At 37.6% G+C, this 22,229-nt stretch overlaps 3 protein-coding genes and 1 pseudogene across 6 annotated transcripts; 2 read left to right on the top strand and 2 right to left on the bottom strand.

Annotated features, from left to right (window-relative positions):
• The first annotated feature begins 2,818 nt into the window (after positions 1-2,818).
• Positions 2,819-4,924, top strand: LOC122015930. The gene is made up of 8 exons (XM_042573037.1): positions 2,819-2,840; positions 2,988-3,035; positions 3,102-3,167; positions 3,243-3,340; positions 3,431-3,556; positions 3,714-4,025; positions 4,113-4,178; positions 4,603-4,924. Exons 2-8 carry the CDS (start codon positions 2,990-2,992, stop codon positions 4,750-4,752), a joined length of 864 nt encoding a protein of 287 aa, XP_042428971.1. The 5' UTR covers positions 2,819-2,840; positions 2,988-2,989; the 3' UTR covers positions 4,753-4,924.
• A 4,585-nt stretch (positions 4,925-9,509) lies between these two features.
• Positions 9,510-12,180, bottom strand: LOC122013791 (annotated as a pseudogene).
• LOC122014732 (NAD(P)H-quinone oxidoreductase subunit S, chloroplastic-like) lies at positions 11,996-13,007 on the top strand. The gene has a single exon (XM_042571119.1). It carries the CDS (start codon positions 12,179-12,181, stop codon positions 12,863-12,865), a length of 687 nt encoding a protein of 228 aa, XP_042427053.1. The 5' UTR covers positions 11,996-12,178; the 3' UTR covers positions 12,866-13,007.
• Positions 13,008-14,282: 1,275 nt separating this feature from the next.
• LOC122014730 lies at positions 14,283-17,401 on the bottom strand. 4 transcript variants are annotated; one of them, XM_042571116.1, is made up of 4 exons: positions 17,198-17,401; positions 16,401-17,040; positions 14,796-14,936; positions 14,283-14,656 (listed from the first exon to the last, which is right to left on the bottom strand). In XM_042571116.1, the coding sequence occupies exons 2-4, from the start codon at positions 16,852-16,854 to the stop codon at positions 14,634-14,636; spliced, it is 618 nt and encodes a 205-aa protein (XP_042427050.1). In that variant the 5' UTR covers positions 16,855-17,040; positions 17,198-17,401; the 3' UTR covers positions 14,283-14,633. The 4 variants fall into 4 exon arrangements, with proteins under 4 accessions (XP_042427050.1, XP_042427049.1, XP_042427051.1 ...); XM_042571115.1 differs by having other exon boundaries at positions 14,283-14,936; XM_042571117.1 differs by having other exon boundaries at positions 14,568-15,171.
• Between the last annotated feature and the right edge of the window lie 4,828 nt (positions 17,402-22,229).

Genomic DNA, 22,229 nt, shown 5'->3' with positions numbered 1-22,229 from the left:
TCTGTCCGCCGCGTTGACCAGATCGTCAGAAGTCCTCCTCCGGTCAACTGTACCTGTATCCAGCGACCGGGTCGCCCCCGGTCTCTGGTACCTCGGTGCTCGAGGCGAATCCCACAGACATATAAATAACCGCATAATAGTATAGCACAATTAACTGAATGCAGAAAAGGTACGAGAACGTACCCTGGCCCAGGGGGGCGCCCTCGGATGGAGCGGTGAGCTGGTTCCGGTGAGGTGGATGAATGCAAGTCGGTCGGGCAGCCGAATCCACGGGCGATAACTCGGAATCCAGTGCGGCATGGATCCAGAAGATGGCATGTAGGCCGGGATACCACAACGGCTCGCAGGCCGAAACTCGGCACGCAGGCCGGATAAGCCCAATAACCCACAATGATGATAATGATGCAAAAAGTAAAATACCTCGGCGCGATGGCCGGAATGACCCAACTAGTACCAAGCTGTGGCTACCTGGAAGGTGACGATATCTACTAAAGACGGCGGCTGTGGCCGCGGGAGAGGGCAGCGGTGGCTGCCGGCGGCGACTGTGGCCGCGGGAGAGGGCAGCGGTGGCTGCCGGCGGCGGCTGTGGCCGCGGGAGAGGGCAGCGGTGGCTGCCGGCGGCGGCTGTGGCCGCGGTAGAGGGCAGCGGTGGTGCCGGCGGCGAGAGGAGGAGAAGGAGAGGCGGAAGTCCGGTCCCTTGGCAGCGTCAGCCGGCGAGGAGGCCGGAAGCAGTGCTGACTGCGGGTGGCGGTGATAGAGGAACGCTCCTCCTCTCTCTCTCTCTCTCTCTCTCTGGCGGCGGAAACCCCCTTTCCTCCTCGAACCCGAGCCGCCGCCGCCGCCTCTTCTCTTTTCCCTCCGTGTGCTTGCCTTAATCCCCAAACCAAAAACCTAAAAAAAAACCCCTTTTACAAAAAAGCCCTCCCCCTTATATCTCTTTACCGGATCAGTATACGCTGACATGCGAGATATTCCCATAGTGCAGTGCATTGATGTGCCGGGATATTCCTTATATGAGATGTTCCCATAGTATGTATTGACTGGCGGGGATATTTTCAATCAGAGAGATGTTCCTATGGTGTGCACTGGCTCGTTTGGATATTCTCAATCAAAAATATTCTAATGGTGCACACTATTGAGTAGCTAGGGACGTTCCAGTAGTATACGTTGGCTTACGGAGATGTTTTCAATCGAGGATGTTCTCGTATTGTATACCAATCAGGCTATCCTGATCAAACCCAAAATATCATAAAGATCAGGAGTAAATTATCTAGAACTTAGTTGCAATCAAGAAAAGGATATAAATATTCAATAAAAAACCTATACCAGCCAAAATTCAATATTATTTTGTAAATAAATATATTGACCTATAATAAGATTTTAAGTTGTTGAGTCAACTGCTACGGCATTAACCCTATATTGGGCAAAAGGCGATAACGCTCGCCCTCAGCACATTCGCCGTATCTTGCCCAAGGTCATCACAAGGGAGGTTAATCATGGTAACCGGAGAAGCTAGTGCGCAGTGGGAAGAGGGACACGAGACTAGGGATTTACGCCCTGACTACCCCGCGATTCGAACCCACGATCTCATTGGGCAATTTTCTACACACTAACCACTCCGGATAACCCCTATATTGCTTGTACGTTGGATGCTGAAAAATACTTTTCCATGTAGTGACATGCTTAGTTTTATGATTTACTTCTCTATAAATGACTATGTGTGTAGCTGCTACGTGGGGTGTCCGGAATCAACGAATGACCTTTTACCAAAATTGCATATTGGATGCTGCTGATGGCTGATGACTTGCCACGAATGACAAAGAAGCAGCGTCTTAAACACTAAAGAGCATTTCATAACCTAATTCAATTTAGTACAAATGTGCAATGCCTAGTGAGTTTGATGGAACCATCTCAACGACTTGCCTCACCTTCATTCTTTTTCTTAATTAATCTTCTATTTGTGCACCTCTGGCATCCCTTTGTGTCTTATATACACCAAGGGTTGGAACCCCTTTTCTCCATAAACCTTAATCCAATTCACCTGATAATCCATCAGGCTCCTATGCTACATGCGTTCACAGCAAAAGAAAAACAAAAGAAACCCCTGGGACTATGATGTGATGGTAGGAAGTGAGACGGAGTATTTAGATAACAAAGATTCAAATTTCATCTAGGGTACATTACATTTGAGAAGTTTGAAAAACTTACGATGCTAGACCATCTATCAGGGTCTATTTGTGTTTCCTGATTTATCTTGATAATTGATGGAAATTTTTCATGAAACAAGACCAGTCACCTTCAAAATTAGTCGGAAAGCTGGATTACTTTTTTTTTTAAAAAAAAAAAGAAGTTATGCCACTATACAACTACAGGAAGAGCACATTCATAATCCTCCATGACCCCACTATCTTGAAAGAAGAATAAGCATCATCCCCCACTAAGTTACAGAATCCTTGTCATACAATCAACTAAGAATGAGCAGATTTTAGTGGGCAAATGGCATCCTCCAACATGGGCAGTCCCTATAAAATAAGAACTAAAGGGAGAAACAGAATCTGGGCATGCAAATGAATGAACTTTCTGGTAGAGAACTTCTAGAGGATATCCAAGTTGTCATGTTTCCTTTCTGACCATATGCATGGCACAAATGTTTGTCTGAATTGGAATTTTGTTGGAAGGCATCATGGACTAGAGAAAAAGAAGAACAGATGCTGCGCTGACATCCCACTAGAAACATGCAGAGTGCCACCTTTTGCAACATGATCGATTCCCTGGAGCTGTATAAATATGCTTCCTGAGTAGTCACTCCATTCATCCAGCCTCACAATTTCTTCTTGAAGGTAGCAGCAATCTGCTTGCGCATTTCTTTTATTTTGTTTTTTTTACCCTTTTTCATTTTTTTTTTGCTATTGCTCTTGATAATGCTTCTACCTGACACATAGAATGGTTTGGTAATTGCTTAACCAGTGCTCGTTGTTAATATATAGGGATGGAAACGCCTACAACAGAAGCCAAGTACGAGTGTCTTCTCTTTGGTAAGTGACAAATGTAACTACATCGTTTTCTTCAATAGAAACGTAGTTCAAATTCATAATTTTCAGATATGGATGATACCTTGTATCCCTTGGCTTCTGGTCTCAATTTGGCTTGTCGCAAAAATATCCAAGGTAATGTGGTTGTTACTTCTGATTCGAAGCACATTAAGACATTTGGTCTCAGTGTTGGATTCTGCTCGATGACAGATTACATGTTGCACCATCTCAATATAGAAGAAAACCAAGTTCCGAAATTGTGCCTGGACTTGTACAAAGAACATGGGACTACAATGGCTGGTCTCAAGGTGCAAACTTGTAAACTAATTTAATTAACCTGACCAATGAAGCTCACCCTTAATTCATGGCTGAATGGAACTTTCTCTCTCTTTTAACAGGAACTAGGTTATCAATTCGATGATGATGAATTCCATGCTTTTGTTCATGGAAGATTGCCATATGAGACTTTGAAACCTGACCCTGTGTTGAGAAGTATACTTCTTTCGGTGCCACAGAGAAAGATAGTAAGCTCTAAGAAGACCATACTTCATAGATGAGCTTCTAAAGGATAAGAATAATATAAGCAGTGGAAAACAAAAAATATATTCAGTATTTCAATTTTATTTCTTTCGTTATAGCACAGGAATCATTTTCCAATGATGATGAATCCAATTTTTACAGATCTTCACAAATGCAGACACAGTTCATTCTGCAAAAGTTGTCAGTAGGCTTGGCCTAGAAGATTGTTTTGATGGTGTTGTATGCTTTGAGACACTTAATCCAACCCCAAATCAGAATGTTCCTGCTGAAAAGATCAACACCATGACTAATGATGATTTAAACAGTGATAGTTATGAGAATGGTTTAAGCAGCGACTGTGCTGACGGCGATAACAAATACAACTCTAATTCGGTAGGGAGAATACTCTGCAAGCCTTCTCTGGAAGCCTTTGAAATGGCATTTGCTATGGCTAACATAGATCCAAAGAGAACAGTAAGTCATACTAATTGGAGAATTTAATTTAATTTGATTCGAATCACACTGTGAATAAGTACTAATTTTGGATCCTTTCTCTCCTAGATCTTTTTTGATGATAGTCCAAGAAACATAGCGACCGGAAAAGTAGCTGGTCTTCATACTGTCCTCGTAAGTCTGTCACTCATCTCTCCTTAAAGATCAAGTCAAGTATTTTCTATATGAAAATTAAGTCGAGATTTCTGTGCAGTTACTTCAACTCCATTGTGTAATTCAGTGAATTTGTTCATCTAGAAATTGAAAAGATTGTTGAAGGCAGCACGAGAAGTGCTTTCATATTAATTTATATTCTATTTGGAAAGGATCATTTTCTTAAGAACAAAAGGAGAAAAGAGATGCAAATCCAGTACAAAAGAACATACTATATTCAAGCATCAATACATGTTCAGTATTGTTAAAATATCAAAAAGTATAGGAGATGACTTCTCTTTAATGTAATGTAAATACAGATTAAAATCCTAAATAGAAAGACAAATTAACAAAACATCTATAACTGTTTTTCTTACCTCACTATGGAATTGCCAAATGCATGCAGGTTGGGAGCTCAGTGTTGGTGCCAGGGGCTGATCTTGCACTAGAAAGCATTCACAATGTAAGAGAAGCCTTGCCTGAGATATGGCAGGATGAAGAGCAGTTGGAACCGGTTCTTGCAGCCACATCTGCTGAAGCAGTAGTCCTCGCCTAGAAATTACTTTTAGCTACTATATCAGATGTATCTGAAGAGGAAATAGTAAGACTGTTGCTACTATAGATAAACAAAGGTAGTCTGTCTGTGCATGATGATGACTATATATGTAATAATATACATTTAACACCCAATAAAGCCAAATCATAATGTGCAAGGACGAAATAAGTTTATTATGTCGCCTCTTTTTCATGTAGCATTGAGGGAAACAAATTCGCTGGGGTGAGCGTTTTCGCTTTTTGCCACAATTGAGGAAAACAAATTGCTAGTAATTTGCCATCGAAGGTCAACATAGGCACCAAAAAGAAAAGTGACATATGTTTACGATTTTAGGATTTGTATTTTTTAGAAAAATGTCTTTTTAGTGTTTGGTTGTGTAATTGGAAAATGTTTTTTTCTCTCCATAAGTCGGGTTGACTTGCCTAGCTCGTCCTGCATGGCAAGCTCAATAATGTCATTAATTATGCCTTATCGACTAGCCTGACCTGAACGGCTTGTTAGGATCGATGAGGAAATTATGTGTCAAATAGCTAGGGGGAATAGTGTTTGACATAAAAATTAAACTCTTTATTCTTGCTAATGTTAGCAAGGTCAAAGCAAACAAGTTAATACAGCAAAAATATAAATCATAAAAGACAAACGCTAACACATAAGATTGATGTGGTTCAAAATCCCTAATGACATTATGTTGTACGATGGACATTAAGATGTCACATAGGTATCTATAGTTCGATTTTCAACTAAGACGTATTTGTAGAGATTTTTTCTCTAAATGAGATACATAATCACAAGATATTGGGTTGGATGAGGATGTGTGCCCTCTTGATTCTGAGGTCTTGGATTATTTGTTAGCACGATGACCAACTCTCTACGAAGCATATTTCTCACAATCTCTAAGAACTCGCCAAATATGTTCATAGTTGAAAGACTTGTTGCGATGATTTTCCTGCCACATTTTATGTGCTCTCATGAGCACATCCTCATCGCTCCACCCACTTTCATGATATGTATAAAAGTTATTGTATATTGCTGTAAATTCATTCACCATCGGATGGAGCCTATAGAAATGTGATTTTACCTTCACCCAAGGTCGCTCTACAAATCCATCAGACTTATACTTGTTGTAGTAATCCGCAATTCATTTTCAAAATTTTGTTCCTTTTGATCATTGTCGATGATTGGATCGGTGCTAATATTGATCCATGCCTTTGCAAGGTGTGTCTCTTCGTCCATTGACCACTTTGCTCGTTTGGTGTTACGCACACCCAAACTCTCTTCATTGCTCAACTCTAGAATCTCATATGGTGTTTACTGATTCTTTGTTGGTCCCAGATACGTCTATGCTAGTCCTTCTTGATTCATCTGAGAGCATGACTGAGGGTTGTGGAGAAGAAATTCCATAAGAAATGAGTGACATTATGAATTGGCTTGTCGTGACTGTCAATATTCGGGAGGATACATATAAAATGGAAGTTGGGGGGCATTACTCGAAGGAGCCGACAAGTTTTGAAAACTTTGAAAATTTGGAAGAAATTATGGAATGTATGGAACATTTGAAAATTTTTGAGGATAGTGTGTGGATGTGGAAAATTAAGAATATTGAACATCAGGACGATTGCGTGAAGTTTGCGAAGTTGCATTTTCAAAATTGAAAAAATTTCTAAAACTTACACTATAATTTGGATCCATTTCAAAAGACAAAAAATAAGAATGGGGTAGGAAGAATGAGAAATTTGATAAGAGAGGATAGATATATATACTCTAAAATTGGTGACCGTTAGAAAAAAAAAAATAGAACGTTGAAAAAAAAAATGAACATTATCAACGTTCAAAAAATAATGAACGTCGTTTGCAATCAACGTTCAAAAAATGAACGTTTGAAAATCAAGGCAAAAAGAAAAATGGAAAATGTAATTAAATTATATTAAAAAATTAATAATAATTTAATTGGGGCCCACCAAAACTTAAAAACCTGGGTTCGATAAATCGAACCCACGTTTTTCTCTGCAAAAACAAAAACATGGCCACAACGCAGGTTTAAAAAGAAAAAACTGGGTAAAAACCTCTATTGTGGATGCCCTAAGCGATCTTGCCTTTGGGACTTTATCATCTTAGCCAATCATCTACTCCTTAACTCTTCGAGAACTCAATTCATTAAGTATGCGGTCCTTGATCTATTTGAACTTTCATTTGCCAAATATCTGATTCTTGACTTATTTGGATTTTCACTTTCATTTAGCAATATCAAACCAAACAACCTACACCTATACACTTCACACATCGTATGATGATACCAGATAAGGTTTTTAGCGCACACCTTATAAAACTCAAATTCTCTATTCTTTCTCCTATATAATATGGAAGCCATTGAGAATTCGAATTACAAAGGCTCGAATTCTCAATTCTTTACTCTCTTGTTAACTCACTAAGAATTTACCTATTTTGGCTTTAGTTTGCCCCAAATTAAGGTTCTCTCATTAAGTCTTTAGTCCCTTAGATGCACCAAACCCTAGTCTCATTCCACATGTCATCCTACATAGTGAACCTCTAGCGACTCATCAAAGACGCCAATAAAACTCAATACTCCTCACCTCACTACAAGAAATTTTACATTTGGTGGCGCTGAAACACGTCGCCAAATGTAAACAAAATGTGTCGCTGAACATTTGGCTACGCCAAAACGCGTCGCCAAGACGCGTCGCAAATTGCTCGTATGCAAATGTCGATTTGCTATTTGGCGATGCGTTAAGGAACACGTCGCTAAAGGTGTAGGCATTTGGCGACGTTTCCCGTACGCGTCGCCAAAGGGTATTAACCATTTGGCGACGTTTACCTTGCGCCGCGAAATATATTTCTCGATTCAATTTTTTGAAATTATTATAATCATTTGGTGATGCAAAAATGTGTCGCCAAAGATATTAGACATTTTGTGACGCACTTCAAACGTCACAATTTGTTTATTTATTTATTTATTTTAATTTTTATGATACTATGAAAGCGTCGCCAAATTGAGGAATAAATATGAATATGAAATAAAATACTTACAAACAATGAAATTTAATAGACGTGCAATTTACTATTCACAAGTCAAATATTTTTCAAAAAGTTAAATAACTAGTAAAACAATATCCAAAACATAATTAGTCAAACACCAATTAAAAAATATCTCAAAATGAAAGACTACATAGGCGTTGCTGAATGCCAATGATATAATGGAGGAAATCATGTGGAAGAGCTTGTCGACGGAGGTTGAAAAGAGAAACCAGGAATGACATGTTGAAGTTGTTGCAATAATGCATCAAATCTTTGTTGCTGCTCACCTATCGTCTTTTGCTGCTCACATATAGTTTCACCCACTTCTTTCTTCAAGTATGGCCTGATTCCTGCCGGTAATAAACGCTGGAGCAAGACATGACAGTCATGAGACTTAAGTCCCAAAATTTTACAAGTGGTCTCATTTACATTTTTTGATAAGTTGGCAGCAAAACCATCTGGAAACTTCACTGATTTGATAAATTGACAAAATAAACGTCTCTCTTCAGCACTTAACATATATGTTGCTGGTGGCTTCTTTCATTTATTTCCATCTTTGTAGAGATGCAACTCTTTCCTAATCCCCATGTCTTGAAGATCTAGTCTCGCCTTTTCTGTGTCTTTTGATTTTCCTTCTATGTTCAACAAGGTGCCAAGAACACTATCACATACATTCTTCTCGATGTGCATTACATCCAAGTTATGTCGAAGTGGTAAGTGTTTCCAGTATTCAAGCTGGAAAAATATGCTTTTTTTAGACCAGTTAAGTTCGATAACTGAACGTTTGCGCTTTATACTTCCATATTGCTTATGCTTTCCAGGAAGACCAACATGCACATGTTCTAATTGAGCTAATATATCTTCAGCCGTTAATTCTCTAGGAGGAGATCTTGGTTCCACCTTACCATCAAATTGTTTGCTTCGCCTCATTGGATCATTTAAAGGAAGAAAACGTCTATGCCCAATGTAAGCTATCTTACTCCTTATGCCTTTTGAAGGAGTGTCTTCGTTACAAGAGGGAAAAAGTAGCTGCGCAATTCGCAATTGTAGCGACGCTGAGCATATTGTGCGTCACCATATGATAACATTTGGCGACGCTGATCATGTCATGCGTCGCAAAAAGTCATATTTCTTGTAGTGCCTTGTGATCCATTAGATGTCTCATACTATCCTTTTCTGATCTCTAGCAACCGTCTGATGCATTGAGCCAAAATCCTCTTGGTTTCGCCAAATCAAGCTTTATAAGCTTCATGTGCATTCCAAATTCTTGCAAACTTCATGCACACATTACTAATTAGAACAAACCTAACTTAAACTCTTTTCTAAACACGACCAATTAGGGCATGATTCCACTAACAACCTTTAGCTCTGTTATAGAATCCTCCTCACATTAAATCATCAAGTGCACTAAGCTTCCTTAGCTGTCTTCATGGCATCTTATCCTTCATGCTTGTGAATCCACCTAGTTCCAAGACATGTGTGATGCAGGAAAAGAAGAATTATTTTAGTCTTTTTTATTATTCTGCTGAATTAGGTTTTTGAGGGTATTGCTGAGGGAGTGGATAACTGTCAAATCATTGATTCGCATACGAATATTGAAAGTAATTTTCTAAACATGTTGATTCAAAAGAATACTAGAAAATAGACGTCCAAAAACTATACGAAATTTTGGGAAGAAGAAAAATGACATGACCGAATTATCATTGATCAAAGACTATCCCTCAAAACAATTAAATAGGTATTTAAATACTCAAATCCTAAATATACAAAAGACTAAAATACTCTCAAAAACCTAACTCAGTAAAATAATAAAAAAGACTAAAATAATTCTTCGTTCCTATCATTCTCCCAAAGTAGAGAAAATTCATCCTCGAATTGCTGATTATATCATCATCTGAAGAACCACTATAGAAAGGAATTTAATACTTCACATTAAAAATATTAGCAATGCGAATACGACTAGGTTGATTCAGACGAACGATAGACATTGAGATTTATATTCTCAACAATCTCAACATGATCAATCTTTTCTATTCCATTCTGTCTTTCGAATGGTGCAGTTTGGAACGTGCATATATTGGAAGCGAAGATGAAGCACTTTCTTAGACCAATTCCCTCTTGTAACAAGTTGTGCATGCACCAATTACCACAAACACGCCATTAGATACTCTTTGGAGCCAAACATGATCATAATTTACTGCCAATGTGCAAATAATTGAGTAGTTCTTCCATTCGATAGCCTCAAATTTCCGGGGTCAGCTGATTCTTCAGATCATCACCACTCAGATATCCGGCCAAGATGAACCAGTGTTTCTAAGCATGCTGGGGATACTTGAAATGTGCTGCAAAAGCATGGCCAATCGATTGCACTTGAGGCCCTCCAAGTATAATCGCATACCAATTACTGGTTTCTGATTGCTTACAACTTGGTCAATATTAACATGAAGCTTTGGACCAAAAAATCTAAACTGCAGTTTGGGACAAGAGACTTTTCTGCTTTGAAGTCCAAGAGCTAATTCATTGAACATTGGTGCCCACTGATTAGGAACTTGAAATTCCAAAAAATACTGTAAATCTTCAGGATCTGGTTTGTAGCGAAGATATAGATTTATAGCATGGCTGAGATATCCACTGCCTGGGATACCAGTTAGAAGAGATGTGATGGGAACAAACTTGAAGAGAATTGCGTCAGGGTTGTTCTGCACAGTCTGTAGCCAATTTGAGTGAGTTGGAAGACAGACATCACCTCCTCTTTTTGCACAAATGACAGTGAGTCCCTTGTTCTTGCCTTCTCTGATTTTCCGATGTTGAGGAGAAGGACTACTTCCATCAAAAAAAATAAAAAATCTCCAAGATCCTCAAAATACATCTTTAACTCAGCAGATGAAATTGTTGATGAAGGACTCTGTCTAACACAAATGACATCCTGACCTCCTATAACTACATCTACAATTATATGTGTTCCAAATGTCCTGATAAACCGAGGGCTAAGGGATCCCACATTGAAGGTACCACCCTTTTTACCTCATCACGAAGAACTAAGGGAGAAGCTTTCAGATGTAAATTATACAAGGAAATAAAGTATCCATCAAAAGCAAGCTAATTTGTTGCTTTAGCATCTTCCAACCATGCTCCAATTAGATCAAAAAGAGCATTAAAATAGCTTGAAGGCACTTTTCCTTGGATTGAAGATTTCTGATTAGTAATTTGGACATGATAGTTGGGACCTCATTTATAGAATTAGCAAGCAGATTTTGTCTCATTGTATCCCAGGTAACCGTAAAAGACCCCTTGCCTGCGACTCCCAAACGTATTGGTCGTCATCGATTTGAACAAAACTTATACATGAAAGCTCTTTCCTTCTAACTCTTCCGCCAACGGTGTCTCCATCAGCAAATTCTCAGCGTTCAAAACCAGCAGCATGCCGTCACTAATCTCATCGACAACTTCTTCTACTTCATCATCGTCATAAATCGGGTCACCGACTATTTCGATCTTGTTGTCCACATCTTCCTTATAAATAAAAGCTCTTTCCTCCTCATAAAAAACATCATCTTCCTCCGAGTTTACCCGGTGATGGCATTGGACCAGATTCTTCTATTTTGGTTTTCAAACATCGTCTTCATCCTTTCAGTAAGTTGTTCCACAACCCCTTGCATCCGATCTATCTGTTCATCCATCATCTCTCGAACTCGTTGCTCCATATCACATTTATACAAGTTGTTGTCGTGTTGATTGGTGCCGTTATCAACACATTGTTGTCTTCTCGGCAACATGACTCCACAAGATCATCTCGCTCTGATACCAACTAAAGCAACGGATAACTATAGATTCAGTTAATTCATGCACGAATATTAAAAATAATATTTTAAATCTTGTTGATTTCGTAGAATGTCAGGAGATAGACAATCAAACTTAACATTTAGGAAGAAACAATGTGGCAAGAAATTTTTATTAATCCAAAACTCTTCTAAAACAACTAAACAAATGTTTAAATAGACTCAAGGTCCTAACATTATAAAGAAGAAAATATCCTAAAAAATTCTAACTTAGATAGAAATAATAAAAAGATTAAAATTATTAGCACGAGTTGGACTCCTATTCAACTGCGACTGTCCTAGGAAATGCAAGGCAGGACACTACACTTGAGGTTTGAATCCCAGGGACCCATAAGTCATCTCTTCTTTCGTTCAATTATTTGTTTAAATGAAAAGGCCTAAAACAATTGCAATTACCCTAAGCATTCGATGCGATAAGAGTATTTTGTGGTCCGGAAACCTCTTCCAACCAGCAGCCTTCGCGATCGATCCTGCTCGACTCGACGAAGCGTACAATTCAGGAGAAAACAAGAAGAGTGGAATCACCTGATCTCCTTCCTTCCTTCCATCCATCCATGGCGACTTCGATTCCCATCCACACTACGCTGAACCCTCGCCTTCTCTCTCGCAACTCCACCTTCCTCCAGCAGGCCACCCCTCTGACCCGCTCCGCTTTCACTTTCACCCCCTCCGCCAAGCTCGACCTCTCGGAGACCATGGGTGGCCGCGGCCTCTGCAACGGCGAGCGAGGCATCCGCCACGAGCTCCAGCGGACCACCATGGAACAGCCGCCTTCGCCTCCTCTCGCCTCCCCGCCTGCTCCTGCCCCGCCTTCTGCCGTCGGCGTGGACGAAGGCGCTTTCGAAAAGGAGCTCTTCGGCCTCACCGGAGGCTTCCCAGGCGGCGAAAGGGGCCTCAAAGACTTCATCCAGCGGAACCCCTCTCCTTCCGAGGCAAAGGCAAGGGCGGCCGGCGAGGAGAGCATCGCGGTGTTGCTGGCGCGGGCGAAGCCGAATCCCCCCGAGCTTCCCCTTTTCCTGCCCGGGATGATCGTGATTGTGAAGAACCCCAAGAACCCTTTCCACATGTACAGTGGGATCGTGCAGAGGGTCACCGACGGGAAGGCCGGTGTGCTCTTCGAAGGGGGGAATTGGGACAAGCTCCTCACTTTCGACCTCGTCGAGCTCGAGCGAAGGGAGAAGGGGCCGCCCATGGTGAACCCTAAGTCCGCTGTACTGGAATCCATACTTGAAGAAGCCTGAATGACCTGACCAGTGAGCCTCGTCTCGCTCATCGATGATTTTCATCTCATCTCTTCTCTTCTTTTGTCATCTCTCCTTCCTCGTGCAAACATTTCTTCTTCTTCATTGCGAAAGAAAGAAATATGAATTGATTTCGCCTCGACTTTCCGTTTTTAGTTAAGTCATCGAATCAACATTATGGATGGCCATTTCCCTTCCAGATTAACTTCGAGCCAAAAGATAATCGAGCCAAAAGATAATCATCTGCTCAAGTGCTTAAGATTGATTGAAAATAACCTAAAACATAAAATAAGAGCAGTTCAAATTATGAAAATTACTAGTACTGGTGAAATTTTTAAAGTCTTAAAAGGAAAGGATGAAAAGTCAGATGAATGATCCGATTAATTAATTTTTTAGTTAATTAATTAATTTCTAATGATTAATTGAGAATAATGGATAACTTTAATGGTAGATAAATCTGTTTCCGCTTAAATCCACAAAAAAAAAATTCTCAATTTCCCATTAATTTATCTCCTAAGTGGTTTTAGGAGACTTGACATTTATGATCATCTTTATGAATGTTGGTATACCCACCCCACCCTCTTATATTAATTTTCAAGTTAACTTATTCTTTTTACAGGAGAAATTCTCTAATCCACAAATTATAAATCGGATGATTCATTGCATGAGAATCCTTGATTTAGATAAACTCTACCTTTAAATAGATGAGATCCATCCAAATCAAATATCTAAAAAAATAAATTAACTCCACCTTTAAATAGATGAGATCCATCCAAATCAAATGTCTAAAAAAATAAATCATCCTCTGATCCACAATTTACGGACCAAAGGATCCGTCCTCTTCTTTTTATAAGAAAATTAATTTTCGGATTAACTTATTCTTTTATAAGAAAATTAAGATTGAAGATGATATTATCTATCCAAGTTGATAAAAGATGGATCTATTTTTTTTTAGCACCCCACCCATCCCTCTTACAACCAAAACAAAAGAGATAAATCATAAATAACTATTAATTTTTAAAATAATAACAGACACATAAAAAGATATTTACCTCAATTATATTGAAATTCAAATCAGATCTGATATTATCTATCAAAATGTTTATAGTTGATCGACAATCAAATTTTTAAAATGCCAAGGGGAGGGAGAGGTCCAGAGGAAAATTGAAAAGAAAGATTCAAACTTGAGTGATTTGAGAAAGGGGAGGGAAGATTAATTTATAGGAATGAAAATTTTCATTAAAAGGATCCCATTAATTAATTTTTTTAGTTAGTTAATTAATTAATTTCTAATGATTACTTGAGAATTGTTAATTAATTTTTCTATTTCATTTTTGCAGATAAATCTACAAAAAAAACGAGGTAATAATGCTAATAATAAAACGAGGCAAGTAGGATGCCCTCGCATATCCCTTCCTTTCAACGAAACAATAAATAATAAGTCTGTTTCACCCCCAAAAGGGCATGAAGTTCAATGTTGCATCCAAAAGGAAGTTAGTATCAACCACATAAAATGGTTTGACATGGTATAGACCAAAAAGGATGCAGCTCTTAGCAAAAGTGTGGGGTGGTCATGCACACAAGTATTTCCGAATCATCTGTTTCATATGCATAACAGTACTAGCCTATTGGGGGAGAGACTACCTGTGTCAATGTTTGTCCAAAGTTGATAATGTCTAAGAAAAAACACCAAGAATGTCGCTTTAACTCAAAGGATTGTGAAACTTCTTTAAAGCTTCCCTGATATAGTTTTTCTATCAACATCTCGTCAATGCTGTTCTATATTATCTTCTGCAGCCAGAAACAGCATGAAGATCACCAGGTTGGGAAATATATAATGAACCAGTGACATGGGAAATAAAGATATGCCAATTTGTTAACTTTGTACAATTTGACATAGTTTGACTAACAGATAGAATAGGGAGCGTACTGAGGGAAGCTGAGCTAGAAAAATATGGATTTGTTGATACGTTCTTGTAAAACTGAATGGAAACAAATCCACCTGTCCTTTGTCCTGACGATTCAGGTGTATCATGCAAGCTGAGTATGTAGCTTCCTCGACAATACACTCCTATGAGTTCAGAGAGAAACAACTATACAGTAAAACATAGGAAATGAATTTCAAACCAGAAAACTGTAGTGAAACATTTGGTTGAACCAGTAGCAAAATGGCATTAGTAGAACTAATTGATGCCTTGTCACATAGTGCCATATGCTTGACCTATATCATCTGCACACTGGTCCACAAACTTATTGCCAAAAAAAGTCCACCACAGCGATGGCCGATGTGAAAGAAGTTGCAAGTCCTTCCAGGTACGAATATAAAGATTTAAGATAAGCAAGATAAGTTCAGGAAACCATTAAAAAGCTGAATCTCAAGCCACTAATGCACAATAAATATCAACTTCTAAAAATGAAGAGAAAAAAATAACATAATTTTTTCAGAAATTAAATTAAACTTGTTATCTTTCATCAACTTTCACAAATGAGTAAGGTCCAATCAAATCAAACTTGATTATGCAAGAATCTAAAAAAGCATGGGTGGATATTGACTTTGACCAGCAGAAAGATATAGCTCACAAAAAGACAATATGGGAGAGTGCAAGCCGAAACAAATCTGATTAGTATAAGGAGATTAGAATCAGCTTAACATTAATAAAGACCAAAATAACACAAATTGAAAGTATATCAAGCTTAACATCAAGGAGTTTTTTAAGAAAGAAATTAGAAAAGGGATTAAATGCCAAGACACAAGAGAGGGTATTCAGATATATACACCAATGAAATTCTGCCGCATACAAACAAGATATTAATTGTCATAATCAAGAAATTCTAATTGGTAAATATGTAAAGAAAAATAAAAAGAATTATATCTAACAAATAAGAATCAGGAACAAGGTCAAGTATCCATTACGTCTATAAGCTCATCAACAAAAATACACAACTTTTTTGATAAGGCCTATTGCACCATTCTCACATACAAATTTTCTTTAATTTCCCTCTTATTATTAAGTTATTAGAATCAGCAACAACAACAACCCCCCTAATCAAAATAAAATTAAACAAGGAATGCAAACAGGTCGCGGTATAATATAATGGATTTTTTTATTTGAAAAATAATCTCCCTCCAGTGCATCATCCAACCTCAACACATATAAACACCAAGATGAAACATAAAGATAATGAGTATACTGCAAGCAGCTGTGTGAAGAAATTGACTAGAAGGCAAAAGGTTCGCTACAGTGGACCCCAAAAGAGTTGGGCCCGACACACCTTCATTGCAGAATGTCAAGTAATTGGATATAGTTTTAATTCAGTTGTGTATAAGTAGCATACAAAATGAAAGGTAAGTTATTATTTTTTTAGTGGCAGATATATCGAAGTTATCTAGAAGCATGGAAATTAGTAATGAAAATTAGGACTCAGATACAGATTAAAAGCAGGCCATCAGTTTCTCACGGTATCGCTATGGAAAATTACAAATACCAGCTCTTAATCAACGAATTTTAAAGTAGCAATGAAGAATGAATCAAACCTTTCCAGCTGATAACAAGGACTAAAAGAATAGTGACGAGCAAGGCCCAAAGGCTGCTATTAGAATGTGTTGACTTATTCTTCATCTTGATTTTCATCCTTGCAATCCTTTCTCTCTTCAACCTTGCGATATGAGCAATCTCCTTCATTAGCTTCTGGTCAGTAGCATCCAGAGGCAGAGAGTTGGGAGGACGAGGTGGCTTAGGTGGCTTTTTTCGTCCTTTCTTTTTTGTCATTTCAAGTTCAATTTTCTTCTCCAAAAGGCTTACACTATCCTCCGGTTCAACCCTCTTGTCAACCAAAGCCTCCTCATCTGTGTAAGAATGTTCAGAAGGGCTAGATCGACTATGTTCCAACGGCCCATCTCTTTCTGGTTTTACAAACCCATCCATGCCAAACCCACTCAGAAATTCTATATCCTTCACTCCTTCCTGTTCTTTTTTCACATAATTCATGCCACTTTCTAAACCGAAGGCAAAGTCTCTTTCCAATGAATGGTTCTATCCATGGCAACGCCACATTCGAGTTTCCTTCTAGTCACAAATTAGTAGCTGTAGCCGGCTCATAAAGGGGCTATACACGAAGTGCACCAACAGACTGTGGGAATCTGAAATTCTCCATGTTTAAATAGTGTAATCCACCTGCATTCAAGAAAGATTGAGAATACTAAAGCTCGATTCAAGGGGGAAAAGGTCCAACCTTTTTCTAAATCGAAATATCGACTAAAATATCTCAGAAGAATTACAAATCTACTATGCCACGTAGAATTAACAAGAAGATCAGATCACCCGTACTTACAGTTCACCAGAAGGAACAAAACCCTAGTTCGAAGCGGAATCAGGGGAACAGCTTCCCACCGGTTTCAGCCGATACGAAGTCTACGAGCTGGAAAAGGGAAAGGAGGACGAGGATTTAATTAGGGTCGGCGGAGATGGAAACTCTGCTCAATAGACCTAAGACGATGGCGTCGACGACTTTTCGTTATTTAATTTCGAGATGGAAAAGGATAAAATAAACTCCTTATTGAGAATTTAGAGATAATGAATATTAAAACGTAACTATTAATAAAAAATGATCAAATAATTTTAATGATTAACAACAATTAAAAAAAACTTCTAAGGAACTGTCGAGATTATTTTTACTCTCTCTTTCTAACTTTTAAATCATATTAGTAAAAAGAAACGATTACAAAGTTGAAAAAAAATTATTTACTCACACTTCTTCTAACTATTAAGAATTTTAATATAGTAAAAAAAAATCTATTGATTAATTATTAATAAATTAATTAACATGTAAAAATATTAATAGTTGTAGTTTGAACTTATGATTCGCTAGTTAAATTGGGGTCTCAACCTTAATCAACCATGTTCTTGTCTGGTCCGTTATGGTTCAAGTCCGATGACCCAGGTTAATAGGCAATTGGCCTGTTGACTTAGTTATGGGCTCATTCCGTGGTTGAGTCTACTTTAATTGTTATTTGTATTTACTTCAAACGATGAAATGGAAAAAAAAAAATTAAGTGGACAAAAATTCTCTAAGAAAAGGCAAGAGAAAGATAATAATAAAGAAAATAAAAATAAAAAGAGAACGAAAAAGAAAAAAATAATACAACCACTTAAAACACGTTTGGTTCAAGTCACACGAGATGTCGTCATCATGCAAGACAACTTTACACGAAGGCCTCTGATTGCAATAGCGCTAGGCCACCATCCACATTTGTAGGAGGTCATCGTCCGTAATCGTGTAGGACTGTTGTCTATAACCACATGAGGCTCGACTGTGAGTTGGAAGAAATTTAACTACGTAATTAGGAAGGATGAAATTATTTCAGACGAAAAAAATGATAAAAAATTATTAGATTTTTTATGAAGTAAATAAGGGGAAAAAAACTAACGCACTGTTTGGGAGGAAGCGAGGATGGAGAGGGAAGGGTAAAGAAGGGGAAGGGAAATTTGAAATTCTATTTGGGAAGAAGTGAGCTACGGAAATGAAAGGAAAGGTAAGGAAGGATAAGTTTTAACCTTCCTTATCTATGAAACAAAAGAATTTCTTATATCCCGATTTGGGGTGTAAGGAAGGGTAAAGGGAATTAAAAAAAAATTATATTCCAATTTTATCCCTGTTTTATTAATTATATTAATTCTAAAAATCATTATTTTAGTATTCTTTGCATCACGACGAAAAACACTTGCATCATCCAACTGACACCACCCAACGCTCACATTCCGTCAATGTTGACATCGACTTTGATGTCGACGCCAACGCCGACTTTGACGCCGACACCGACTTCGATGCCAACACCGACTTCGACACCGACATCGACTTCGATGTCAACGTCGACGCCGACAACGATGTCGATGCCGACTTTAACAAATGAGTTACAATTATTTGAATATGTAAGTCTTAACCAACAAATATATGCAAGATGCACTGGATTTTTGAATGCGTAAGTCTTTAATAAAAGTGAGAGTAATTTTGTAACTTTATATATTTAACCTTCATTACCCTCACTTTTCTCCCAAATACGGTAACACATATTACGTTAATGAACCTTCCCTCCCACTCAAACAAGGAGAATATAAATACTTTACTTCCTTTTATCTCCTTTCCCTTTTTATTAATGAACCTTCACTCACCTCATCTAAACAGAGGGTAAGGGAGAAATTTTCTTTGTGAAAATCCTTTTATAATTTTTATTTCTATCCTCCAAATAAATAGGGCGCAAGTATTTTACCAATGCATGAGAGGTAAGACAAAGTGGAACTTTAAAATTACGAGATGAAATAAAATATTTGATAATTTATAAGGATAGTTTACACCTAATTTTCTTGAATGCTCAACTTACTTTTTCGAAGTACCAAATCACACGTTAACTTTATAAAATACACCAAAACTTGAACCAGCCCAAAGCAAAAACAAATATTTCATGCCATGGGATATTTAGTTCCTCTTCTAATCACGTTAACTTACCTAAAGAGGAAAGGGATAACTTACCTTAAGGAGGGATAAATTTAAGTTTGAGTTTTGTTTCTCATTTACAAACTCTTATCGGTATAGTAATTATATATGTTTTTCATTTACATTATTAGGTTTAGTACCTTTATCTAGTTTGGATGATCAATTATTTTTATACCTTTTTTATAATTCATATATTTTAATCACGCCCCACTAATCTTGCAGGTAAATCTTCTCCCTTGATTGTTTATTTTAGTGTTTTATCGCATCACACCTATGGGGGCTTTTATACTTGTATTATTGTTTGTGTTTAAAGTGTGTTGAAGGGGAGCAAACGAGAGGTTTAGGTTAAAAGCTTTCATTTTTCCTTAAATGACTTGGGAAATGGAGAGATGAGGGATTTGAGCTACAAACTCATATTACTCATACAAATAGAGAAATGGGGTTTAAGTTAACACCTCTAATTTTACTCTAAATGGCTTAGAAAATAGGTTTAAATGTGCTAATTTAAATGGATTTTCAGATATTAAGAAGCAAAGATTTGCAATTATGTCTCAAATTGTCAAGTTCAACCAAACGGTTTGGATTAGATTTTTTTTTTTTGTTTTGACAAAGAGTTAAGTTAGGATACATTGTATTATTAATAAAGTTTGTAAAGTATGCAAGTGCAAGATAATTAACAAATTACTATAGGTGCAGTTGATTGAGAAATCCAAACATGTCAAGATTGACCTAATACTTGTGAATAGGAGAAGTCCAACCAGTATTGACAAAAGAAAAGTTCAAGAAAACTTAATAGAGGAGAAATACAAGTAGATCAACAATAATTAAATAATTAGCGATTGAAGAAGTTCAAGTATGCTAAGGGACAAAATATTTGGTGATTAGAAGAGCTTGAGTAGGTCGAGTGTTATCAAATATTTTGGTGATTGGAGAAGTCTAAGAAGGTTAAGAGGAACTAAATATTTAGTAGTTGGAGAAGTTATGGTAAATCAAGGTTGATCCGATACCATACAAACATGGAAAAACCATAAGCAAGGCCTCTTAGCAAAGGAGAACACTTGAAGACAAAAGCCTCTTAGTAAACAAGGAAGGCTTGGAGGCGAGGCAAGGAAGATCTAGAGGTCTCTTGCATATGAGAAAGACCAAGAGACGAAGTCTCTCGGCAGATGAGGAAGACTGAGAGGTGAGGCCTCTTGGTAAGCAAGGAAGACCTCTTGAACGACACGAAAAACTAGAAGGCAAGGATTCTTGGCAAGTAAATTCTAGATGAGTTGTGAGAGCCAACGAATGACCTATATTTTGATTTAGGTGAGGACTCGAACAAGAAAAGGGTGTTTCAAGGTTGGAGTCAATGATCTAGTCAATTGGGTGTCAAGACCAATCAACTGAGTGTCAAGATCAATTAACTGATCTGTTGAGTATACTACGATGTCGACTCAAGATGTTCTGTTCTGACTGTTCACATTCAAAAGATTTTTGATTTGGAGTGGAGACAAATAAATGTTACTTTTCAGTTAACTAAGGTAACCTTAGTTGACTCAGTAGTCAACTAAACATTATCTCTGTGCAAATTAGTTCTCTAACTAGGAGTCAACTAGAGCAACCGACTGAGAGAGTTCAATCCATTGAGTAAAGCATTAACTGTCAAAGAACTAACATGATCGAGAGAACTATCGACTAGAAAAAAGTTGTGGATTGAAGTACCTATTACCAAGCACAAGTTTTCCCGATCACAAAATCGGTTGAAGACTATAAATAAAGGCCTAAGGGAGCTTGTCAACCAGCAAAAACGATTGAGAAAAGGGTAGAGTTTCACATTTTCTTGTCCTTCTTTAAATCATCACTCACTCCACTTGTCAAGATCAATTGGATCTTCGAATTCGAGAGCTTCGAATACTTTTCCTTCGTAGTGATTCAATTCTTGAAATATGTCATGAGAAAATATTCCACTCTCTTTTTCCAATATAAATTTTACCCCATCGAAGTCATACTCTTTTTCCAATATAAATTTTACCCCATCGAAGTCATACTCTTTTTCCAATATAAATTTTACCCCATCGAAGTCAAGTATGACGTTAGTGTGGTGCTAAACCCCTCTTAAATTGTCATTTATTGATTGAATGAGCTTCTTTGGCAGTTAGTCCTTCCAGAGTAGCAAGGTTTTTATACCAATTGTTGGATCAACCTTAGATGGTAGAGGAAGGATTGGAGGTGGGGGGTAAATATCTAGTTGAAATCACATGCTTTTATGTCAAAATATGTTAGTTGTCCAACGAAAATATAAAACAACAATTAAGACTCAAGAAGTGCAAAGAATCAATTGTACTCCACCACCTAAGGCTCATCCATTATTTACTCCGTGAATATTACTATATTTTCGTCTTCTCGAATCCCGTCATAGATGGGAAAACCTCTTATATTTCTTCTTGCAATAATAAATATGATAAACGCACAGAAGAGAGAATACATGCTTAACAAAATAAATATTATAAAAACTTAGAGAATGAAGCTTATATATGTTTTTTTAGAAATTTTTATGAGTTCCACTTGGTTCCATGTTTATATCCTTTTAACTCAACTTCACTTCAGCCTAAAAATAATTATTCTACACAAAATAATCGGCTAAAAGTCTTGCATCAGCCTTCTACACGACAATGGATATTCCAATTGATTCAACACTTCCAGTCAACTGAACCAGTGGCTTATGCATGTCATCTGAAACTAGAGTCTCCTTTTTACAAAACAAGAGTCTTCCTGTCAGACAACTAATCAATCGACTATCTAATCCACTCAGAACCGAACAAAAATAATCTATTTGCTAGCAAGCCAACTCGAGTTGACTCTAGTGACTCACATGCTAATCAATTGAATC

The sequence above is a fragment of the Zingiber officinale genome, chromosome 8B (genome assembly GCF_018446385.1).
Source record: "Zingiber officinale cultivar Zhangliang chromosome 8B, Zo_v1.1, whole genome shotgun sequence".
Taxonomy (NCBI): Eukaryota; Viridiplantae; Streptophyta; class Magnoliopsida; order Zingiberales; family Zingiberaceae; genus Zingiber; species Zingiber officinale.
Note: the sequence above shows the minus strand (reverse complement) of the source record. Positions and strands in the feature narration are given on the sequence as shown.